Genomic DNA, 19,025 nt, shown 5'->3' with positions numbered 1-19,025 from the left:
TCTAGCAAAGGTTTGATCCTTCTCTTGTGCAGACAGATTTGTGTCCCCGAAGACCTTGGTTATTGGATTAGATTGCAGGACTGGCCTTTTTTTTCTGATACTCCAGGGGAAAAATGCACGCCTCTGGTCTACAAATAGAACTGATGAAAAAGAGCCCTGTGCTCAGGGAGGAACAGGGAGTAATGCTGAGCTCATATATTTGCTCAGCCTAATAAAATGCAGTCTTTTACTTGAAATACTTCTCTAAATCACATCAGTCACTAACTACTGCTTGCTCTGCCTTGTAGGATGAGGGATTAACTGCACTGCCTTTTTATCAGTAAGATGGTTGTTCTCCTATTACCATCACATGGAAAGTTACAAGTGAAACTCCTGAGCCTAAGAAAAGGGCTGTGTGTTGTTTTAACCACTGAGCTTGCGTTTAGTTTGAGGTATTTTCATCCTTTAAGAGCACACTTTGTGACAGCAAGCTCTAAGTGTTGAGGTATGTGTTACCATTCCTGCTGCACTCAGCAAACTTCCTGTGTGTTCAGCACTTTCAACACTGAAGCAATATTTTGTTACGAAGGAGACAAATCCCCAAAGCAGAGTTTGTAATGTGAAAGCAGAAGAAAAGAGGGACTATATGATCACTGTTTGGGCCACTTATGGAAACCCCATCACAGGAAACTGTGGTATTTCAGGCCTGAGGGTAAATGGGGACATTATCTTGGAATGTAAATACATTTTACCAACAAACTGCAAAACATTAGCTATGATCCCATTCTTTCTGATAATAAAATAATCCGCCACACAACTCTTTACTGTGCTTAATGTCTTTCTCTTCTTGCTTCATAAACATGAAAATAGGCAAGGAAAACAAGACAATAATGTAAAGGCAGGCTTATTTAGGAAGAAACATTATAAGGAGCCATTTGTTTCCTCCCAGCTAGGACAGTACTTGTGTAATTGGAAGGAAAAATGTAATAATGTGGCTAACTGGCTCCTGCTACTGAAGTCTGTGCCAGAATTGTCAGGGTGGTGCTGCTTGTGGGGTGGTGTTTCTCGTGCATTGAACCAGCATGACTCTTAACATAAATAAAAGACAAGGAACAAGGTCCGTTCCCATAGCCATGGTTTACCCAAACCTCCTGCTGAAGGCAGTGACCTCTTGATAAAGGCAGAGTTAGTAGGATGGCAGGGTGTGAAACCCTTGGTTTATCAAGGACATGTTTATACTTGGAAATAGGCCAGGGATGAAGATGAGTTCCTTCCCTATTCCGCTCTATCCACTTTTAAAAGGTGAATAAATCTGAGTGTTTCCTGAACCGCAGCATTCCAGTTCAAACAGACCAACAAACAAAAAAGGAGATTTGTTCCAAGCTAGCATTAATTTCTATTTGCTGGAGTTGGTGTGCCTTGTGGGAGCTGTAGTTCAGGGCTGATAACTCCCACATCAGTCTCATTCTGTTTTGTGCAGGGTCTCCTTGACCAACAGTTCTACCGGTTCCTACAGAAAGCTGTTTTCCAACAAGGAAATAATTCCCTTAAATTTTTTGCCAATTCAAGATGGCAGGGACAGCACAACAGATCAGCTAGGGGAAAGACTGAATCAGAAAATGGATGTTTGAATTACGGTAGTGACTTTTTTCATGTGTAGCTTTCTCTACTTCAAAGAGTAGGTGTGAAGAAATTATTAATTACATACGCAAAAGAATCTTTGTGCTTTGGCAGCACCTTTCCCAAAGGATGTTCTCAAAGCAATCTGTACAGAATGAGTTCCCTCATAATTAACCCACATATTTTGCAGATGAGATGCAAAAACACCACTCAAGACTATGCAGAATTCTGTGACAAGGATAAAAACCAGGTTTCCTGAATGTCAGATTTGTCTGAAGTCTCTTTCTCTTTGCTGGCTGCAGCAAAAGAGTATAAGGTCCAAGGCAGAGCACAGAAAGATGGAATAAATTCTAACATCAGCTTTCACCTCTTTACGCTCCTCAGACACTCTCCACACTTTGGGGTGGAACCGTTCTGTGACTGAACTTGCAGCAGATCTGCAAAAGCCTGGGGCTAACCAAGGCTAACTTTAAACCACCCCTCCTTATCTCTGCCATTGGTAGAGTGAGTTTTAGAAGGTGCTATTTTTATTTGATAGAGGGAGCCAATACAGCTCTGTTGTCAGTAACTAGTTTGGCCAGAATCAATTAATCACTGTAATTACCTGCCTCGGGACTCCTTTTTGACTCGCTCTGCCTTGCTGGCTGAGGAGATGCGTTACCTCAGCACAGCTTAATAACATGCCTGCTGCTGATTTACTGCTGCTCGAGGCTAGACAATTCCTGCCTGACAGCAGCTCCTGAGCCCTGCCTGCCAAACCTGTATGGCAGCCAAGCCACACGTTTGCACAAGGGAAGCAAGCAGACACGTGCAGAAAGGGATAGTACAGAAACTGCTGCTGGTCCCGCTTAAAGCAGCATCCAGAGTACACAGCTTTCTTCTCTAGCTCCTGCTATGGAAAGGGAGAAGACTTGCATACAGCAAGAACTTGCAGCAAAACCCATCAACATCCTTGAGACCAAAATACACAGCTTGCTGACCAGCAGATTCTGCTGATGGAAGGAGGCAGAGTGGCTCATTTAAGCCTTTGAAGCAGGTGTCACAAGTCTGAGAAAAGATATTGTTCGTTTTGGAAGAGAAAGCAGAGACCCCAAATCAATACTTCAGGATACCCAGTTTTTCTTAATATTAAGGATTGTTTTTACTGATCCTTAGAGGAGGAGGATTGGGAGGGCAGACTGTTTCTTCATACAATGGAGACAAGTGCTAAAGAGCTTCCCTTTAATTAGGCTTTTCTTTCACAAAGGCATTAGCAGAGTTGCAGCTGCAGCTGTAAAAAAGCAGCTTGGCAAGATCAGGATGATAAAGAATGGAGTAGTTTTACCTCAGACATCTCCTTCACTAATAAGTTGTCTCTTGCCTGCCACGGTTTCAATCCCAATGGGCTCCTTTCAGTGTAGAACTGAGCAATTCCAAGGAGCAAGAGATAAATCTACCTCTGATCAAAGTAGGATGCTGCCATTAGGTTTGCCAGCCACTAATGAGACTAAGGATTCTTAGACTAAATAAATTTAAGTCAGGACTAAAGCAAGTAGCAAATATTGGCTAGGGCTGAGCAGGCTGGCATTTACTTCAATTGAGGATGAAATGCTTTATAAATGTGCACGTTTAGTTATTTTACAGTGGGAAGTATAGCTGGCCTTTCATGGGTTGCACGGAATTAAAAGAAAACAAGCTACAACTCTGACAAATAGATAATTTTCTAAAGGGGACTTGAATCCAGAAAAAATGATAATCAAGGTTGCTGAAAAAAATTCTAGGCAGAAACTTGGAGAAAACAGGTGCTTTGCAGATTTTGATTTTTGTACCTCAATAAGAACACTGAACTAAGACTAAAACAAAGATTTCAGAATCTTAGTGGTCCAAGAGTTTTAACATAAGTCCTAGCAGCCAAAAGGTTTATGCAGAACATCCTGTTATTTTCATTGGAGCTGGAGAGGGTGGGAGGAAACAGAAGAAATCTCTGATCAGTAGGAAAATTCTTTCTGTGTGGAGTAGAAACATGCATTCATTATGCTAAGCAAACTATCCTAATAGTATTTAGGCAAGTCAGGTACTAAAAAGAAGGTACATAGTGCTCGGTCCAAACTAATACCTTGGGCTTTCCTACAGACCTTAGTGCAGATCTGCTGTATGGTGCACCTTCTGTGCTCAAGCTGAGGCATCTCTGAACATGTAAAATGTTTCCCAAAGACATACCCTAAAATGAGATCTCTTCTGTTCTGTCCCATCAATAGGCTATTTACCAGGAGCTCACTAACTACCTTGGAGGGTATCCACTATGGGGAGGTAAACAATACTGTCCCTGGAAAATGATTTCAGTGTATGTAGTCTACGTGGAAAGAAGAAAATGAGAGAAAATACATAGGAGTTATCAAGAAAACCCTCATAATTGCTCCAACAAAGCTCCTATCTCTGCCTGTGCAGCAAGTGCAATTTTCTTGTATTATCTTCCTGCACAGCTTATAAAGCATAACTATGGAAAAGCTGAACAAGCAACAAAGATCTTTCTCTCTTGCTCAGAAGGCAAAAAATCCATTTATTCTTATCAAGGAAAATGAAATTATAACAAGGAAATAAAAGCATTAGAAGATTACTTCCAAAAGCCTGATATGAAAAAGGATGACCTGTGGGTGATGTGGGGGAAAAAACCAAAACAAATAGTCTTGCCAATCTAAATTAGATGAAAGTTTAAACCAGTAAAGAACTTCCTGAGAGAGCCTTTATCTGCTCACAGAAATTGGATATTAATGCTGTGCTTTAAGCTCTAAAGGTAAGGAGGATGCTGGTATCTCAAGCTGTTGAAGTGGGAATGGAGGGACTGAAAGAATTTCTTTTTAGCTTTGTATTCCTTCCTTGGGTATCTTCCTTAATCCTTTTCAGTCACCAGGACACCTGTCAGGTATCTTGTGAAGGTAAAATGAGGGAGAGGCAGAAGATGAGGAGAACTTAAGAAGAACAGCAGGAATAAGGGGGTCCCACATAATGCAATAACGCAATAATGGCTGCATGATGGAGCTGCTGCAGCTCTCGCTTTCAAGCAAGAAATTTAACTGTAGGTAAACATCAAGTGCACTCTTAAAAGGTTTAGGTTTACTATTAAAACATCCCTCATCATCATCATCCTCTTGTTTCCTCAACTCTTATGAGTATGGCCTTTGTCACATCAATCATTGATTCCTCTTTGTAGTTTAGACCCACTGGGACTGCTCCAGTGACAGTATATAATTTTTAATTAAACAAAAAATACTTGGGCACATGATGTAACTGTTCAGTAATAAGTGGCAGAGTTTATCTTGCTGCAGCAGCTCTTTTGAACATACAATGTGAGAGTGCCATGTGAGAGCCTCGGAGGAGCCTGAATCACACACTTCTCTCAGCACAGGTGAGCTGCTTTGGAGCTATGAAGTAAAAGCAAACGCACACACCTTGTTAGTCACAGATGGACCATCAATACACCTCTGCATGGAGGGTGGCACCTGGTAAACATCTTGTCCCACCAGACCATGACCAGTTGGTATCTGGTAAATTCCCTGATTCCGGTGGGAAGGTGGCACTTGGTAGACAGGGTCCCGTGCTGAGGCGTGGGAGCTCGGCACTTGGTAGATCTTTTGGTGGTTGAAGGGCTGATTCATCAATCCTGAGCTGGGCATTTCCTGGCCAGAAGGACTGTCCTGTACCACGGCACCTATCAGGAGTTTCACGCGGTTGCCCGGGACGATGCCTTGGCGGCCGTGTAGGGAGCAGAGCCACCATCCTTCCAGGCCCTCAGTGTTCTGCTCTATCACCGTCAGGATGTCTCCCTTGCGGAAGGCCAGCTCCTCTGCACACTCGGGGACATTGTCGTACAGGGCTCTTGCCATAAGGTTCTGTGGAGAAACAAAGGCGAGAACGGCAAATCAACAAACAAGCCTGAATTCTTCTGTATCTTCAAGCACATTCTAAGTGATAAGAAGTAAGACCTGAATTTGAAAAAGAGGTTTGCAAGAAATCAAAATAACATGGAAAATCATACAGCACAGGATTCCTCTGTCCCAAGTTGGAAAAATGAGAGGCTTATGCATTAGCAACACTGCTAGTGATAAATTTTCCAGCGACAGTGGTTCAGATAGAAGCTCTTTATACAGCCTAGTCACCTGAACAGACAGAAAGTCAGGAGAGTTCTGCTCTTGGCACTGAGGTACTCTTCCTGTGAATGAGGGGCTTGTACCTTCACCTCTTGACACTGATTTCCCTATAAATGTGCTCTGTGTACTGCTACAGCCAGCTAGCAGCCATTAAAAATAAACCTGAACAAGACTCACAAGGAGTGAGTAATCCAGAGTAGTTTTTCCCAAACATTTTTATGTTTGTGGGGTCCCAAGACACTTTCCATGGAGGTGCAGATCCCATTACTGTAAAGACACTGGCCTGGCATTTTTTAGCTGACACCTGCAGGTGCCTTAAAGTGATGGATCTGTAGACCACCCGGTAAGAAAAGCTGTCTAAAATAAAAGTTGACAAAACATCACAGGTTTTGAGCTATGATGCTCGTTTTTGCATTTGTTCCTTCTCACTCTCTGCAAGTTTCTTCAGGGGCACAGCACAGCATAGCAGCAGCTTAAAAGGTAAAACACTTCCTCACCTGCTGCCTCAAAACCACCACCAAGAAAAACACCCCTCCAAAACAACTTCAAAGAACACGGTTCCTCTGAGTTCCACCTTCTGTAGAAATATCTTATAGAGAAAAATATAATTTTAAAGAAATAACGTCTCCAGTGACCCCAAGTGGGGTCATGCTTGTGCCATGAGGAAAGCAGTGCCCCATCTCTGCGGGCCAAAGAATGTAAGAATGTGGGTATCAACCAGCAGCACAAAGAGCCTCTGTGTGTAACTTAAGGGAGTCTTAGGGCAGTCAAGGAGTGTCTGACTTGTGTCAACATATTTTAAGGACTCTTAGATGCATTTTGCTTGATTATGTCAAGTGGAGCAGTGCCATTAACAGAAGGGACCTTCACAGCTCTACCCCCAAGCATCTGCCCAGTGCTCCAGGCAGGCTTTGCAGCTTGCCCTGACTTCTGTCCTGTTGGGGTTCTACTCCCAGCAGTACCTCTGCTACGAAGTTTTAAGCCAGCTCTAAGATGGTGTAAGATTGTTGGCTGTGATGTGTTACTAATAAGAACCACCTCCTCTCACAGACGGAACTACCTCTCTTTTCTTTTTCTTTGCAGGTCTCTATGGCACATCCAGTTCTGAGTAACTGGCCAAGGTATTCAATGGAAAGTAGGCAGGCTGTCTGCACTAACATTCCTGGACCACTCAAAAAGGCCATGAAGATTTAATTTCTTGGCTCTGGTGATATTTCCAGACGTGTTGGAAACAACTGCTCCATGACTGCCTGATTTTCAGTGAAGGCGGTCAGCAGAGATGGTTATAATCTAATTGTAAGCACTTGAAAAAATATATAGAGCCCTAGATCTGGAGTGCTCAGGCTGAAATATCTGGATGCAGTACACAAAATGAAATGGAGCTAATCCACCAAAAAGGATATGCAGCTGTCTTAAAGATTTATCTTTCAAATGTCAAAGGAATAGCATCAAGTAAAGTTTAGTGCTTTTACCTGTCATATTTATCCTCCTCCTTGGATATATCAGAACCTTTTTCTAAATCATCCCTCACTTGTTATATCTTTCCCTGTTGATACACTGGTGTTTTCCCATCATTCCTGTGCTTCCTCAAGACAGAGATTTTCATTTGACCTTGTGCAGTGTAGCTGGTTGTGTGCAGGGCTGACTGGTGGATGGAAGGGGGATAAGCTCAGATGTCACATAAAAGGTGGGTGAACTTGCATTTCCCAAGACATGCAGTGTTGAAATGGGGTGAACGAGATCAGTTTCCTCTTCTCTGAATGGGAGATCAGCTTTCAAATGTATGAGAAACACTGGCTTTGCCTTTCATCAGCATCATTAGTGAGGTCGGTACAAATTAAGCTTTGGCTTGGAAAAGTAGGATTGCCATTTTGAACTCCCATGTAAAACAGCACTGGGGCCCACCATTCCCTCTGATGTACGTCTATTCAGGTCATCATTCAACAACACTAAGATATCAGAAGAATATAGATAAAGCAGGGAGCAATATTTGTCCATGCCTTGGCAGGACTGTGAAACTATTATTTAACATGGTCAAAAACAGTGGTCTCTTCTTGAGTACTACCTCTGTGCTCTTGCTGTGTCAACCAGGCTGCTTAATAGAGTCCATGAAACTCAGAAAACAAGAGCCCCTGCCTAATCTGAATATTCAAGTTAATCTCTTATCTCTAGCAGGGGAAATCTACTAATGAGACTAGAGCCTGTGCAACTTAAAGAAGACTTTCACAGAAGAGTTGTTTAAAGGAGGAAGATTACAGCTGGCTGGGGGGAAGCACAAACCAAGCAGGCTAAATCAATGTAAATGTGTATTCTTCTATACTTTGGTGTTCAAAGGTATTTGAAAAGCTTGATTAGCTTCTACAGCAAAGCAATTCTTAGAACAAAGCCGAAATGGTGGTAGAATTAGAGAAGACAAAAGTTCCCATGTGAATTTTGTTTTTTCCAGTTGCTCATTATCTCTGTCCCAGTGACCTTCTCACCACCTGGCACGCAGCATATTAACACTTTCTGGATGTGCTTCAAGAACTTCTTTGCTGCAAACAGCTTCAGATTCTCATTGTTGGTGTTAACTCAGGCACCAGTATGCGAATTATACTAATTGGTTGCTGCTTGTTTTACAGCCATTTCCCCAAGGCCTTTTAAATAGCCCAGAGCCATGCCACCAGCATCAGTCATTGATGGAGCAGTGAAGCAGGCAAAATATTCCTCCAAATAAGCACTGGGACCAGAAACACTAAGCCTGTTGCCTGGTGCCAGCAGCAAAGGCTCTGCTCCTGCTAAGCAAACCTTCTGTGTTTTCCCTGACTTCATTCTTCTGCCACAGGATTGTTCAGTGCGAGCTTCAGAAACAGTGTCACAGTTACTTTCACGAGTCAGCAAAATCTGGCTTGAGAAAAATGAAATTGTGACCACAGAAGGAAAGCTTTTGGAAACCACAGAGGCACCTTTAACCTGCTGTGGTGATCAAGATAGCAGTCTCTACTTTTCCACACAGGGAAAGAAGTTCTGATCAAAGACATCTTTCAACACTTGTGGGCCGTATCTCCATATGCCGTATCTGACAAACCTGAGTAATTTTTTTTATTCTGTGGACATTGTAGCCCATATATCAACACTTCTTATTTGTCTCATCAGCTAAGGGAGTGGGGGCAGTTACATGAAGTTAATTGGACTTGCGCTGAAGAGGCATGGTTCTGTCCACTCAACTGTCTGAGAACCGACACCAAGTGACCACTAAGATCTGATAACGAGAAGACAAAAGCACAGTAGTGACCTTTTGGTATCACTAAATGCTAAAAAAACCTTGGCCATTTCCTAGACAAATCAGCAATAGAGAAAGGGCAGAGAAAACTGTTTTCACAACTGGTAAGTTGCACAGAAGTCCCTTTATATTCCCAATAAAAAGAAAAAAAAAGGAGGGCAACAGATGCACAACTACAAACTCAAGTTCTGTAAAGGCAGGGGAAAAATTACCTGATGGTAGATAGGGGAAAAAAAAAATTTGTTATAGAAATCATCTGCACTTCATAAATTAAGATACTGGCAGCTACCAGCTTCTTTTAGTAGGAGTAAGACTGAAAGTGTCTGTTGCTCTCCTTTGGTCCAGTTAAATTAACTACATGATAGGTGCAGTGGTGCTGCCCTCAAAATCCAAAAGTACCTGTGGTCTCTGTGCACCAGCTCCATTCTCCTGAGCCCCCTGTGCTGTGGCAGCCCTACTTCAAGTAAGGAGGGCTTCTCTACAACTAATGGCTGATTGGAAAGACTCAGTTCAGCTTTCGTGCCAAGCCTTGCTAGCAATACCGGGATGTCTGGAAGCTGAAGCCAAGGTCAGGCCCCTGCTGTGTTAATGCTCTGCAGAGGCAAAACAAAAAAAACCCCGCGTTTGTTCTCAAGAAGCTTAAATTCCTCTTAACCTTGGGCTCACGAGTGCAGTCAAAAGCACCTTATGTAAAATCACAGAAAACCGGAAGTTTTAGAATCTTCTGTTAAACAAAGTGCTATCTCAGCTGTCAGCAGGTCAAAGCCAAAGGGAGCCTGACCCTAATGCTGCTGCCTGGGGATTTTAGCTGGAACATACTGCAGGAAAAGGCTCAGCACACTCTGATGATGCCATGTGTCAGAAACTGCCTAAAAAAACTGGAGCTGAAATGGATACTCTCCAGATCAAATGCAGATCAAATGCCCATGGTCCCATCTTTCTACAGCGGTTGAGACAAAAATAAAGCTTTCAAGCTCTCTCTAGGTAAAGTGAACCTGGGATTTGAAACTTCTGTCTGAGGTTTCCTTTACTGCCATTTAAAGTCCATTAGATAAAAGCTGGAAAGGGGAAATTTGTATTCTTTGCATGCCTTAGATTTTTCTTTCTTTTGCACCTAAGATGCATGACCCAGTAAGCAAGAGATGCTGCTCTGAAAACTGTCAGCTGTTCCACTTGTGGAACTCAAACTAAAAAAAGTAAGACTCTGTAAACTATCTTTTCTTCTCAGACGTTGAAGGAACTACAGGCCAAATTCAGCTGAGTAAGTGAGGTCTATTACAGAACTGTCAGAAGTGTTCTACTCTCTCCTTAGCCCATTGCAATTGATGGCTAACACATCTGCAGCTGGATGAAGACACATGAAAATACTTTGAAGATCACACTCTGTTTTGGCTGCCCTTTTTTGCAGTGAAGGCAACTCACAGAATTCTGTAATTCATAGCCTGGAGAATGAAGAGGCTGTTTGTTGATGAGGCTAAGTGGTAGAAGAGGGAAGAGGCAAGAGTTAAGGAGAGTAGTGGAAATATCTACCACTTCTGTTAGAGTAAACACACCCAGTGACGTGGGTAACGAGAGTGTGTGAGGTGCCCACAGCCATGGAAGCAAAGGCAGGAATAATAAATGACATGCTGGGAGATTAAACACAATGGTCTCTTTAAGGGCCGAGCGCGGCGGTGCCAAGCTCCCAGCACAGGGCTGCCGACCTGACTCCTCTCAGCCAGCTCCACAATGAATGAACGCTCCAGGAAAAGGTTCAACCAACCATAAGCTCAAAGAATTTCTGCTGCATCCCTCAGAGGTGCAATACGAGGATACTGATCCCCGCTCTGTGCTTGGCTGCTGAGGCGTATTGTTTTGTTCGGGTTTGTCTTGTTTTATAATATTGCTTCCTGTGTGTAGAGTTTATGTGCAAACAGGACTGGGAAAACTGCCTCTGCACTTCACTGAAAGAGGGTGGGACCCCTTTTTTCTATTATTGGACAAACTGCTTCTTAAAATGAGAAACAGCTTCTCTCCTATGTTTAGCTAGCTTGGGAGTAGGAAGGGAGGAACAAAGGAAGGAAAGGTGGGGGCAACGTCTGTGAATAAACCAGTAGCTTAATTTTGGCTGGATCATTTTTAGTTATCCATCTCATAATATTTTTGATGCAGATTCCCATCTTTTAGATTTCTTAAAAATGAATGTCTGCTATTCCAAAGGAAGCTTAAGCATTTACATACCCTTGTAGGGCTGCATTAGGCCAACAGTAATGATCTGCCTGTGAGATAAAAGGATCGTTCTGAAAACCCTGTAAAAAGTGAGTTTTATTCTGAGATACATAGTCTACCTACTGGTAGAGAGAGGAAAATTTTAGCTCTATTGTGCCTTCTGACAGAAGGGTTTCAGTGCAAGAGTCATTGGACAGTTTAACTTCAATTCTTTTCAGCTCCCATCTCCTATTTCTCACTGTCACTGCTCCTGACATAAAGCATTCATTGTGTTGTGCTGGCAAGGAAAGCAGCTCTTGAGGCACAGTAGGTAACAGGTCTATCTATAACAAACAACTTATCACAAAGGCTACTTAATAGAAGTTGACAGAGGTCACCGAATAAGACATTCAGCTTTGAAAAAACGTCTTTAGCTGGCCTGCTCTAACCTGGAAGAGGGCAGCGTGAACAGCCAAGGCAGTGCCTGATACACTCAAAGCTGCACTGGCATGTTCTTAGGTCCCTGTGGGCAGTGACATGAGGAGTGGACGATGGAATGGCACCTCCTGGCCATAAACAGCCCCCATCCATGTGCAGACCTGCAACAACTCATTGCCAGCAACAAGCTGTGTGCAGACTTCTGCTCTTTATCTCACGACGATGTCTACAGTAAAGCAGAGGAGGCAGGAAGTGCTACCACAGCACGTATCAAAGAGCCTCTGCACCAGTAGGCTGTCACAGCTACTGCAGCTCCAGCAGGGCAAAGGCCCTGAGCATGGAAGTCAGCCTGTGCCTGGCTCTGGGAACTCTGAGCTCACTTGACCCCCTAATAATGACAAAATAAGGAGCCCAGTTTCAAATGCTCACCACGGTAATGCTTCAGTATGCTCCTCAGGCAAAGCCTGTAGTTCTACTTTTCAGGCACTCTCTTGCTTTCTAATACCAAACCCCCCAAGTTTTTGGTTTAGCAAAGATGCTCTGGCTGAGCATTGCTCACCCTAACAACTAGAAGTCCTGCTGGATGGAAGTTAAGGCAGCTTTCCACACACAGATTTGGAAGACTGGTTTCACAGCTAATTCTCGAGAGAGCTATGGGCCAACAGCCTCAGCAGAGCCCTAAGGAGGACAGCTCTTCATCCACCCTAAGTATCCTTACTCTCTGGTCCTGTGCATCTCTGGAACAGATCCTGTCATGCATGCTGAAGCAGACCAAGCTGCCTGGAGGCTGAGATGGTGGAAAACCTTCTTTCTGCAGGGCAGAGAGGCAAGTGTCTTGTTTCAGCATTGCACCAAGTTGTCCCAGCCCTTCTGTCTGCCTGAGAGGCCTGATTTTCAGAGTTTGACCTGGATGGGACTCTTTTTTTTTTTTTGGTAGTGAGACAAGTTACACAGAAAGTTAAGAAGGAAAAATGGGAATGTTCCCTTTCTTACAGGACCACACTTGGGTAAGCCAAAGTAGGCACTGTGGTTCTCATGTTCTGGAATATTCACTGACAGTTTTTGCAGACACAATACTCCATCAAGCAGGGTGGGTAAGCAGTGAGCAGACCAACTAGGGTGCAGGCACTACACACTCCTGCCCAAGATGCTGATGTGATCCATTGGTTGAGCCCAGACTGGGATTCAAATGCGACATAAACATGTGAGAGGCTGAAAGTGCTCTGGTCTGAGAACCTTTTTTTGTTGCACCACAACTGCTCAGTTTTAAATGAACAGGAGATATTTGTGTGTCCATTTTTTTTCTTTTGTAGGTAGTAGACAATGTACTTTGTAAAACTGAGGCACAGACATGAACCTGTAGCATGGGAAGGAATCCAAATGCATGTCTATGAAAGAAGGAATTCGGAGGCTAGAAAAAGTGGGTGGGGGGGAAGTTAAAAAGGAAAAATGTGGCAACGAAGATTAGAACAAAGACCCTAACTGGTGCTCTGACCTGTGTGAATAAAATACTTCACTATTCTGCACTGAGTGCATCAGCTTATTGCCATGCCTGAGGTTTCATAATGGAAAGGTGAATTGAAAAGAAAGATTTCTGGCTCCCTATCTATTCAGAGCAACAAAACAATAATTCTACATTGGCAAGAAGGGAAAAAAAAAAACCCAGGCTGCCTTTGTTTGCTCAGGCGATATTCTTTTGTCTGTTGATTGAGTTTTGGTTTATTGGCTTGCCCAGTTTCATTCCAGTCAGAGGGGGTGTGAGGCATTACAAAGGCAATCACAGCAACACAACATCCTAGATGTTAAACAAGGTGTTTCTGGCGCTGGGAGGGCTGCACAGAGCAGGGGGAGTTTCAGGAGAGCGGGGCCGTTCCCTTTCCCTGCACGCCAGTGCCATGTCCGCCGTGTGCTCCGTGGAAAAGGGGCACGGCTGGAAAAGGGGCACAGCTGGAAAGAAAGGGGCACAGCTGAGGGAATGGATGCTCCTCTGGCCAGTCCTGGGCAACCCCCGGCTCCAAGCACGGCTGGGCTGCCAGACCACCCAGCCTGCTGCTGCCATCGCAGTGTCACACATGGCTTGTGACGGTGCTGGCACCCACCACTTACTCCTCTTATTCCTCTGCCCCTGAGCTCCTGGGGTTTTACACGAATGCCAAAATACCCTTCTCTTCTCTCTTTCTGGGAATACAGACCACTTCCCCCTGACTTACCTTCGAGATCTATTAATATTTTGGGAAATTCCAACGCACCTAACTCACTAAGCTCTCTGTGTATGTTTCAGCCTCGTAACCGGTTTCCTTTCCCCCCCCACCCAAGGAAGGGTGTGATCTTGTTCCATGACTTTAAAAGGCCTTTTCAAATCTGTCTGAGGGCTGTGTGCCTTTTGTGACATCAACAGGGAGAGAAAAAAAAATAAAAATCAAGCATGCAAACAATACCCTTAGAGTAAATATGATCTCACTGTGATTAAACCACAGTACATCAGAATCAAAAAGCAGATGTAAAACTTAACCTCTTTCCCTCAGGCAAGCAATTAAAAACTTAATGAAAGGAGATCGGATGTTAAATGCTAAAGAATTGAAGAAGCAGAGCAGAAGGGGGAAAAAAAAGTACGGAAAGAAAGAATCCCAAAACGTGTGTTTTGAGCTCTCAGTTTTCCATTTTCTGGCATATGTGAGCAGTCTTCTCCCAGACAAAGTTTCCTTAAAAAAAAAAAAAACCCAACAACCAAAACCCCAAACCCTCCTTTCAAAATTAACCCTTCTGCAGCTCTGGAGAAACAATTACAACTTGATGGTCAAGAAATCATACCACACACAGACATATGACCTCAGTATTGCCACCAACTTGCTTGATGTCTTCAGCTTTGAAAAGTATGATTTTTAAATTATATTTTTAAAATTTAGAACTTAGATGAACTAGGACATACTCTTCTTTCAAAAAAGTTTCATTGGAAGGGAAAGCCATCCTACTCTAACAATTCAGTGTCACTACCTAGGATACGAAACAGCAGCTATAACTTGGAATGCCCTGAGAGTCCAGTTAACTAAAGAGAAACAAGCTCAGGAACTCCTCTTTGCAGGCTCCTTCCAGCCCTCAGCAGGCTGGTGGGACAGGTAGTACGTTACCTGTGAATCACAATTCCAGGGGAGCCAAGCCTGGCTGGCAGCTGATGCTTGCCAAGTTCAGAGTCATTTCCATTCTACAGGGCAGTGGCCAAAAGTCAACAAGCCTTCCAGAACAGCTCGATTTTGGCAAGCTGACATTTTCTAGCTAAGTGTACCCCAGAGAAGAGGGATGGTGAAGGTGTAGGTGAGTTTTAAGCAGCTCTGGTTACTGTGCTCAATTTCAGGCTGAAACGCAACTTCAGCAGTATTCTTGATCATGTGAGAGATTAGTTTGGGCAGTTCCAAACAAAATAAACCAGCATAAAAAGAGACAGAAAACAAAATAAGGTATCTGCTTGTAAATACACCCTTCTACAGCAGTAAAAATTGGTTTATTGCCCTAAGCATTTTAACTGGATGTAAAGTCCACAGGACAAGGGCATTCATGACCCTACCTACTGCTAGCTGTATCTTAAACAGTGTACACACTTCTAGTTGTCTTGTACTTAACCCTTTGGATCAGAAACTTCTTTAGAAAGAGAATGATTGATTTTTTAATGGTCTGTATCTTCCTCTCTGTCTGCAGCTAGGCTGGATCTTCTTCACTGAAAGAACTGAGATTAACTCCTAGGCTTCTTCACCATTTTCTAAGATTTGCTGTTACCAAGTGATTTATAGTATTGTTATTGCTAAAATTTTCAACCTTGCTGTCAATGAGGCCTGCTTAAGAAAGGGTTTCTGATGTGCTGACTGCATTCCTGTAGAGTAAACCCATTCTTATTATTCTTCCTTTTCCAGGCAGGCTGATCCACTCTGACTGTGAAGAAAGTGTTTTCAAAACCAACATAAAAATAGAAAGGTGAGAATTGGCCTCATCCCTGTAGAGAAAAAAAATATACAATTTTTGTCATGCTGTGCACTTGTGTTCCTAGGAGTGTGAACTATAGCTTTAGCAGCCCTGCTTCATGTCAAACACAAGCTATGTCCAAATCTTCTGTGGAAAAATGAGCTCCTTAAAATTAAGACAGTTTCCACTACTGTAATGTCTAGACCAAAAGGCAAAAGAAAACGGGCACTTGCCAAGTGCAGTCTGTGATAATCAGGCAATAATATGCAGAGGCTGCACTCTGAGCTGCTATAAAGTGACCCAGTTTCACTGATGCTGAGAGCTGCAGCCATTTACAGGCAGAAGTACCTCTACATGCAGCTTTACTTAGCAGCAGCCTTAATAACATTTATAATAAACATTGCTCAATACCTGCCATAAATATTATTTTTATAGTACAGTACCAGATGAGTATCTGATCAAGCCCACTGAAGGCTTGGCATTCAGGGGCCAGAGTATACTGCTCCAACGGGAGATGTCCACTGCTTTCATGGATGCTCAAAGAACATCCTGAAAAGTGACTTACGCATTTGTGATTCCAAATGTCACCAAAAGTGGGTTCCTACAGAGGCGTGTGGACTTTAATGTCCTAAGAAGTTCAGCTACTTGTCTCCATCAAGTGCAGCCAGAAATGGGAACAGTATAAGATAAGGGTCCTCCACAAGTGTTGCAGCCAAGGGAGAGACTGTGCATACTGTTCTTAAGCACTCATGTTGCTTTAAAAATTGAATTAAACTCTGGACCTTGGGAGACAGGTGGGTTCCTAATTGCTGTTGGAATGAATGGGATTTAAGTACTTAAATCCTGTGATAAGTTAGCCCAAATGAAATAAGCAAGGCAAAAGTGACTTCACGTGCATATACTGTATGCAGAAGGCACTCTCATGCCCCTAACACCTTGGATAACCTCAATATGACAAGTAGGAAGCTCTATGCTCTGGTGTTCTACTTTTTTGTATGCACCTGGCCTTGCTGTAATTACTCTGGTACTTATAATGGAGCACAGGCAATACACTAAATTTCTACTCCACACACAGGAGTTCAGGGTTCAGTGATCAGATATCAATGCAAATATAAGTCTTCTAACCCCACTTATCTCTGGGCTTGAGATGGTAAGATTCCAAAGGTGAGTTTGTCTGCAGTCTTAGGAACTGTGCTCCAACACTTTAGCAAGTTCACAATAACACTTCATGAGACTTCAACATCTAGCCTATATTCTGCAAAAAAGCAGAGCTTTTCAGCCTAAGACTATAACCACTGAAATGTGCTTTCATTTTTCCTTTGCAGAAGATGTTTCTCTAAATTCTCACTATTAGACAGTTTTGTTGGTCTCTGATCTGACAGGTCCCCTTAGATGAGGTATTTTGATAGTACGGCACTGTTTGAAATCAGTAGAGTTGAGTCAAGATATCTCAAGGCCAAGTAACAGTCTAACATGCAACTTGCAACCTCTACCAGGACCTTAAAAACAAGAGTAACCCGCCCCCCGCAGAGAAGTATCTAATGCCTCTTGTACTATCTAGAATCAAACTGAATTTGAACTATTAAAAAACAAGGAAGGCTGTTCATTTGGTAGTTCTGCTTCCCCATCAAATACTAGAAACTACTGGACAGAGACAGATTAGACTACCAGTTTCTGATTAAATAGATTTACAGCTACATTACTCAGGAGCAGCTGCTAGCATAAAAATATAAAAGCTTGGAAAATCAGGCATAAAAACTACATGCTGTTTGCTGTAATGCTTTGTGATGGCTCTTCTTCCTCTGAAATAAGCCCTGTAACATCCTTAAGCCTCAGCAGCTCCATCTGTAAAACAGAATTAAAAGCACCCTGCTATCCTACCAAGACTTTGGTAGGGCAAGGGGACACAATTTTGAGAGCTTCTCAACTACTGGGTACTGGGGCACTCACCTCTATTACGTATACAAATATAAATCTGCAGAGGAGGTGTGGGAGGGGAAGGAGGGCACACAGAGGCTACAGCCAGAGCCTGAAATGACAGTGGCCCTCCAAGCTTTGTGAAGGGGACCTTCACGAAGTCCTTCTGGTTACATCTCACTAGTGCTGCTGCTGACTTAGGCCTGACCTGCTACATCTCAGCCAACTCATCCCGTATGTGGACAGATGAGAGAAAAATCATGAAACTTCCATTCTAAACTCATGACAGTAAGAGATGGCACAAACTTGGACAGGTTTTCCCCTTGTTGGCTTGTTCCTCTCCTACTACATTTTACAAGGCTCTACAGTTCCTATTTATTTCTGAGTTTGATTGCCACCCTTGATTGCTGAGGTACTGAAAAAAAAAGTGAAACTAAGGGGAGTGAGGAATAAATGAAATGGAGAGGATTTGGTTAATAAAGTACAGACAGTTCTTTCCCTTTTACATGGTCCAATACTCAAAGTCTTTCATTGCCAGGGTTACAAGCAGCTTTTCACAAGCACTTCTGGTTGAGAATATTGTATTTCTTCCCAGGGACACTATTTTGTTTGTCTTGGCATGCAGACATTGTAATCAAGTCTATATATTACAGGACTGTGCCTTAGCACAAATGGCAGGCATTTCGAACCCTATTTAGATTTCTTCCTTGCCCAACAAATTATCTAAAAATAGATAATCAAGACCTCATACTTTACATCTACGTCATTCCTTTTGGCTTAAACGAGGTAAGGAATGCAGGGCTTTTTTCCTCTCCTCTTTCACTAACTGTTTGGAAGTTTTAGTAAACAGACAAGTCCCCTTTTCTTCCTTCCTTCCCCCTCTTATTTTGTCTTGCTTGTGAAAAGACACCAAGCTACAAAAGCCTTGTTATGATAATATCTTCTGCCTTTTGCTTCTGTTACACTTTTATTGCCTGAGATAAGACTGCTGGAATTGGTGGCCAGATATTCCCTCTCCCATCCACCTCATCGTGATGACCCACTGGTATTTCTGTTGCTACAGAGTGTATTGTAGCAGTAACTTCTCCATCCTTGGAATCATAGCCTGGGTTTGGTTTCAGAAAAGGCAAGCTGTTGTCATCCAAGAACTGAGGTGTTGCCCTCAGGCAACTGCGCCCCTACAGGAATCAGTTTCTGGAAGTTAGACAAGCGGGACTAAGAAATGTTCCAAACCAACACAACTATTTCTTACGCTTAACCTTTCCCATCTTTCCATAGCTCAGTTAAAATAACTTCTGCGTCCTCATATGAATGGGAGAACAGGAGCTGACCTGGGGTTAAGTTTCTCTTTGCTTTAAATAGTCACAAAATCACTGAATTTCACACAGTGTGCAAAAGATAGACAATGGTGTGGAGATATGTGCAAGGTAAAATTCTGAACTTGCTTAAATCCACAGGGATTCTCCTTTTCAGAGGATTTAGACTTGAGTATTAAGATGGAAGAATGCAATGGACAATAAAAGAAGCTCAGATGAAGGAAG

At 42.9% G+C, this 19,025-nt stretch overlaps 1 protein-coding gene across 1 annotated transcript in view; it reads right to left on the bottom strand.

Moving 5' to 3' along the window:
- NEDD9 (neural precursor cell expressed, developmentally down-regulated 9) overlaps positions 1-19,025 on the bottom strand; it is a 37,786-nt gene that overhangs the window by 16,453 nt on the left and 2,308 nt on the right. Inside the window, exon 2 of the mRNA XM_033072490.1 lies at positions 5,028-5,468. Within this exon, the coding sequence (XP_032928381.1) occupies positions 5,028-5,468 (441 nt within the window). The remainder of the gene's footprint in view (positions 1-5,027; positions 5,469-19,025) is intronic.

Source organism: Catharus ustulatus, chromosome 1 (genome assembly GCF_009819885.2).
Source record: "Catharus ustulatus isolate bCatUst1 chromosome 1, bCatUst1.pri.v2, whole genome shotgun sequence".
Classification (NCBI taxonomy): Eukaryota; Metazoa; Chordata; class Aves; order Passeriformes; family Turdidae; genus Catharus; species Catharus ustulatus.
Note: the sequence above shows the minus strand (reverse complement) of the source record. Positions and strands in the feature narration are given on the sequence as shown.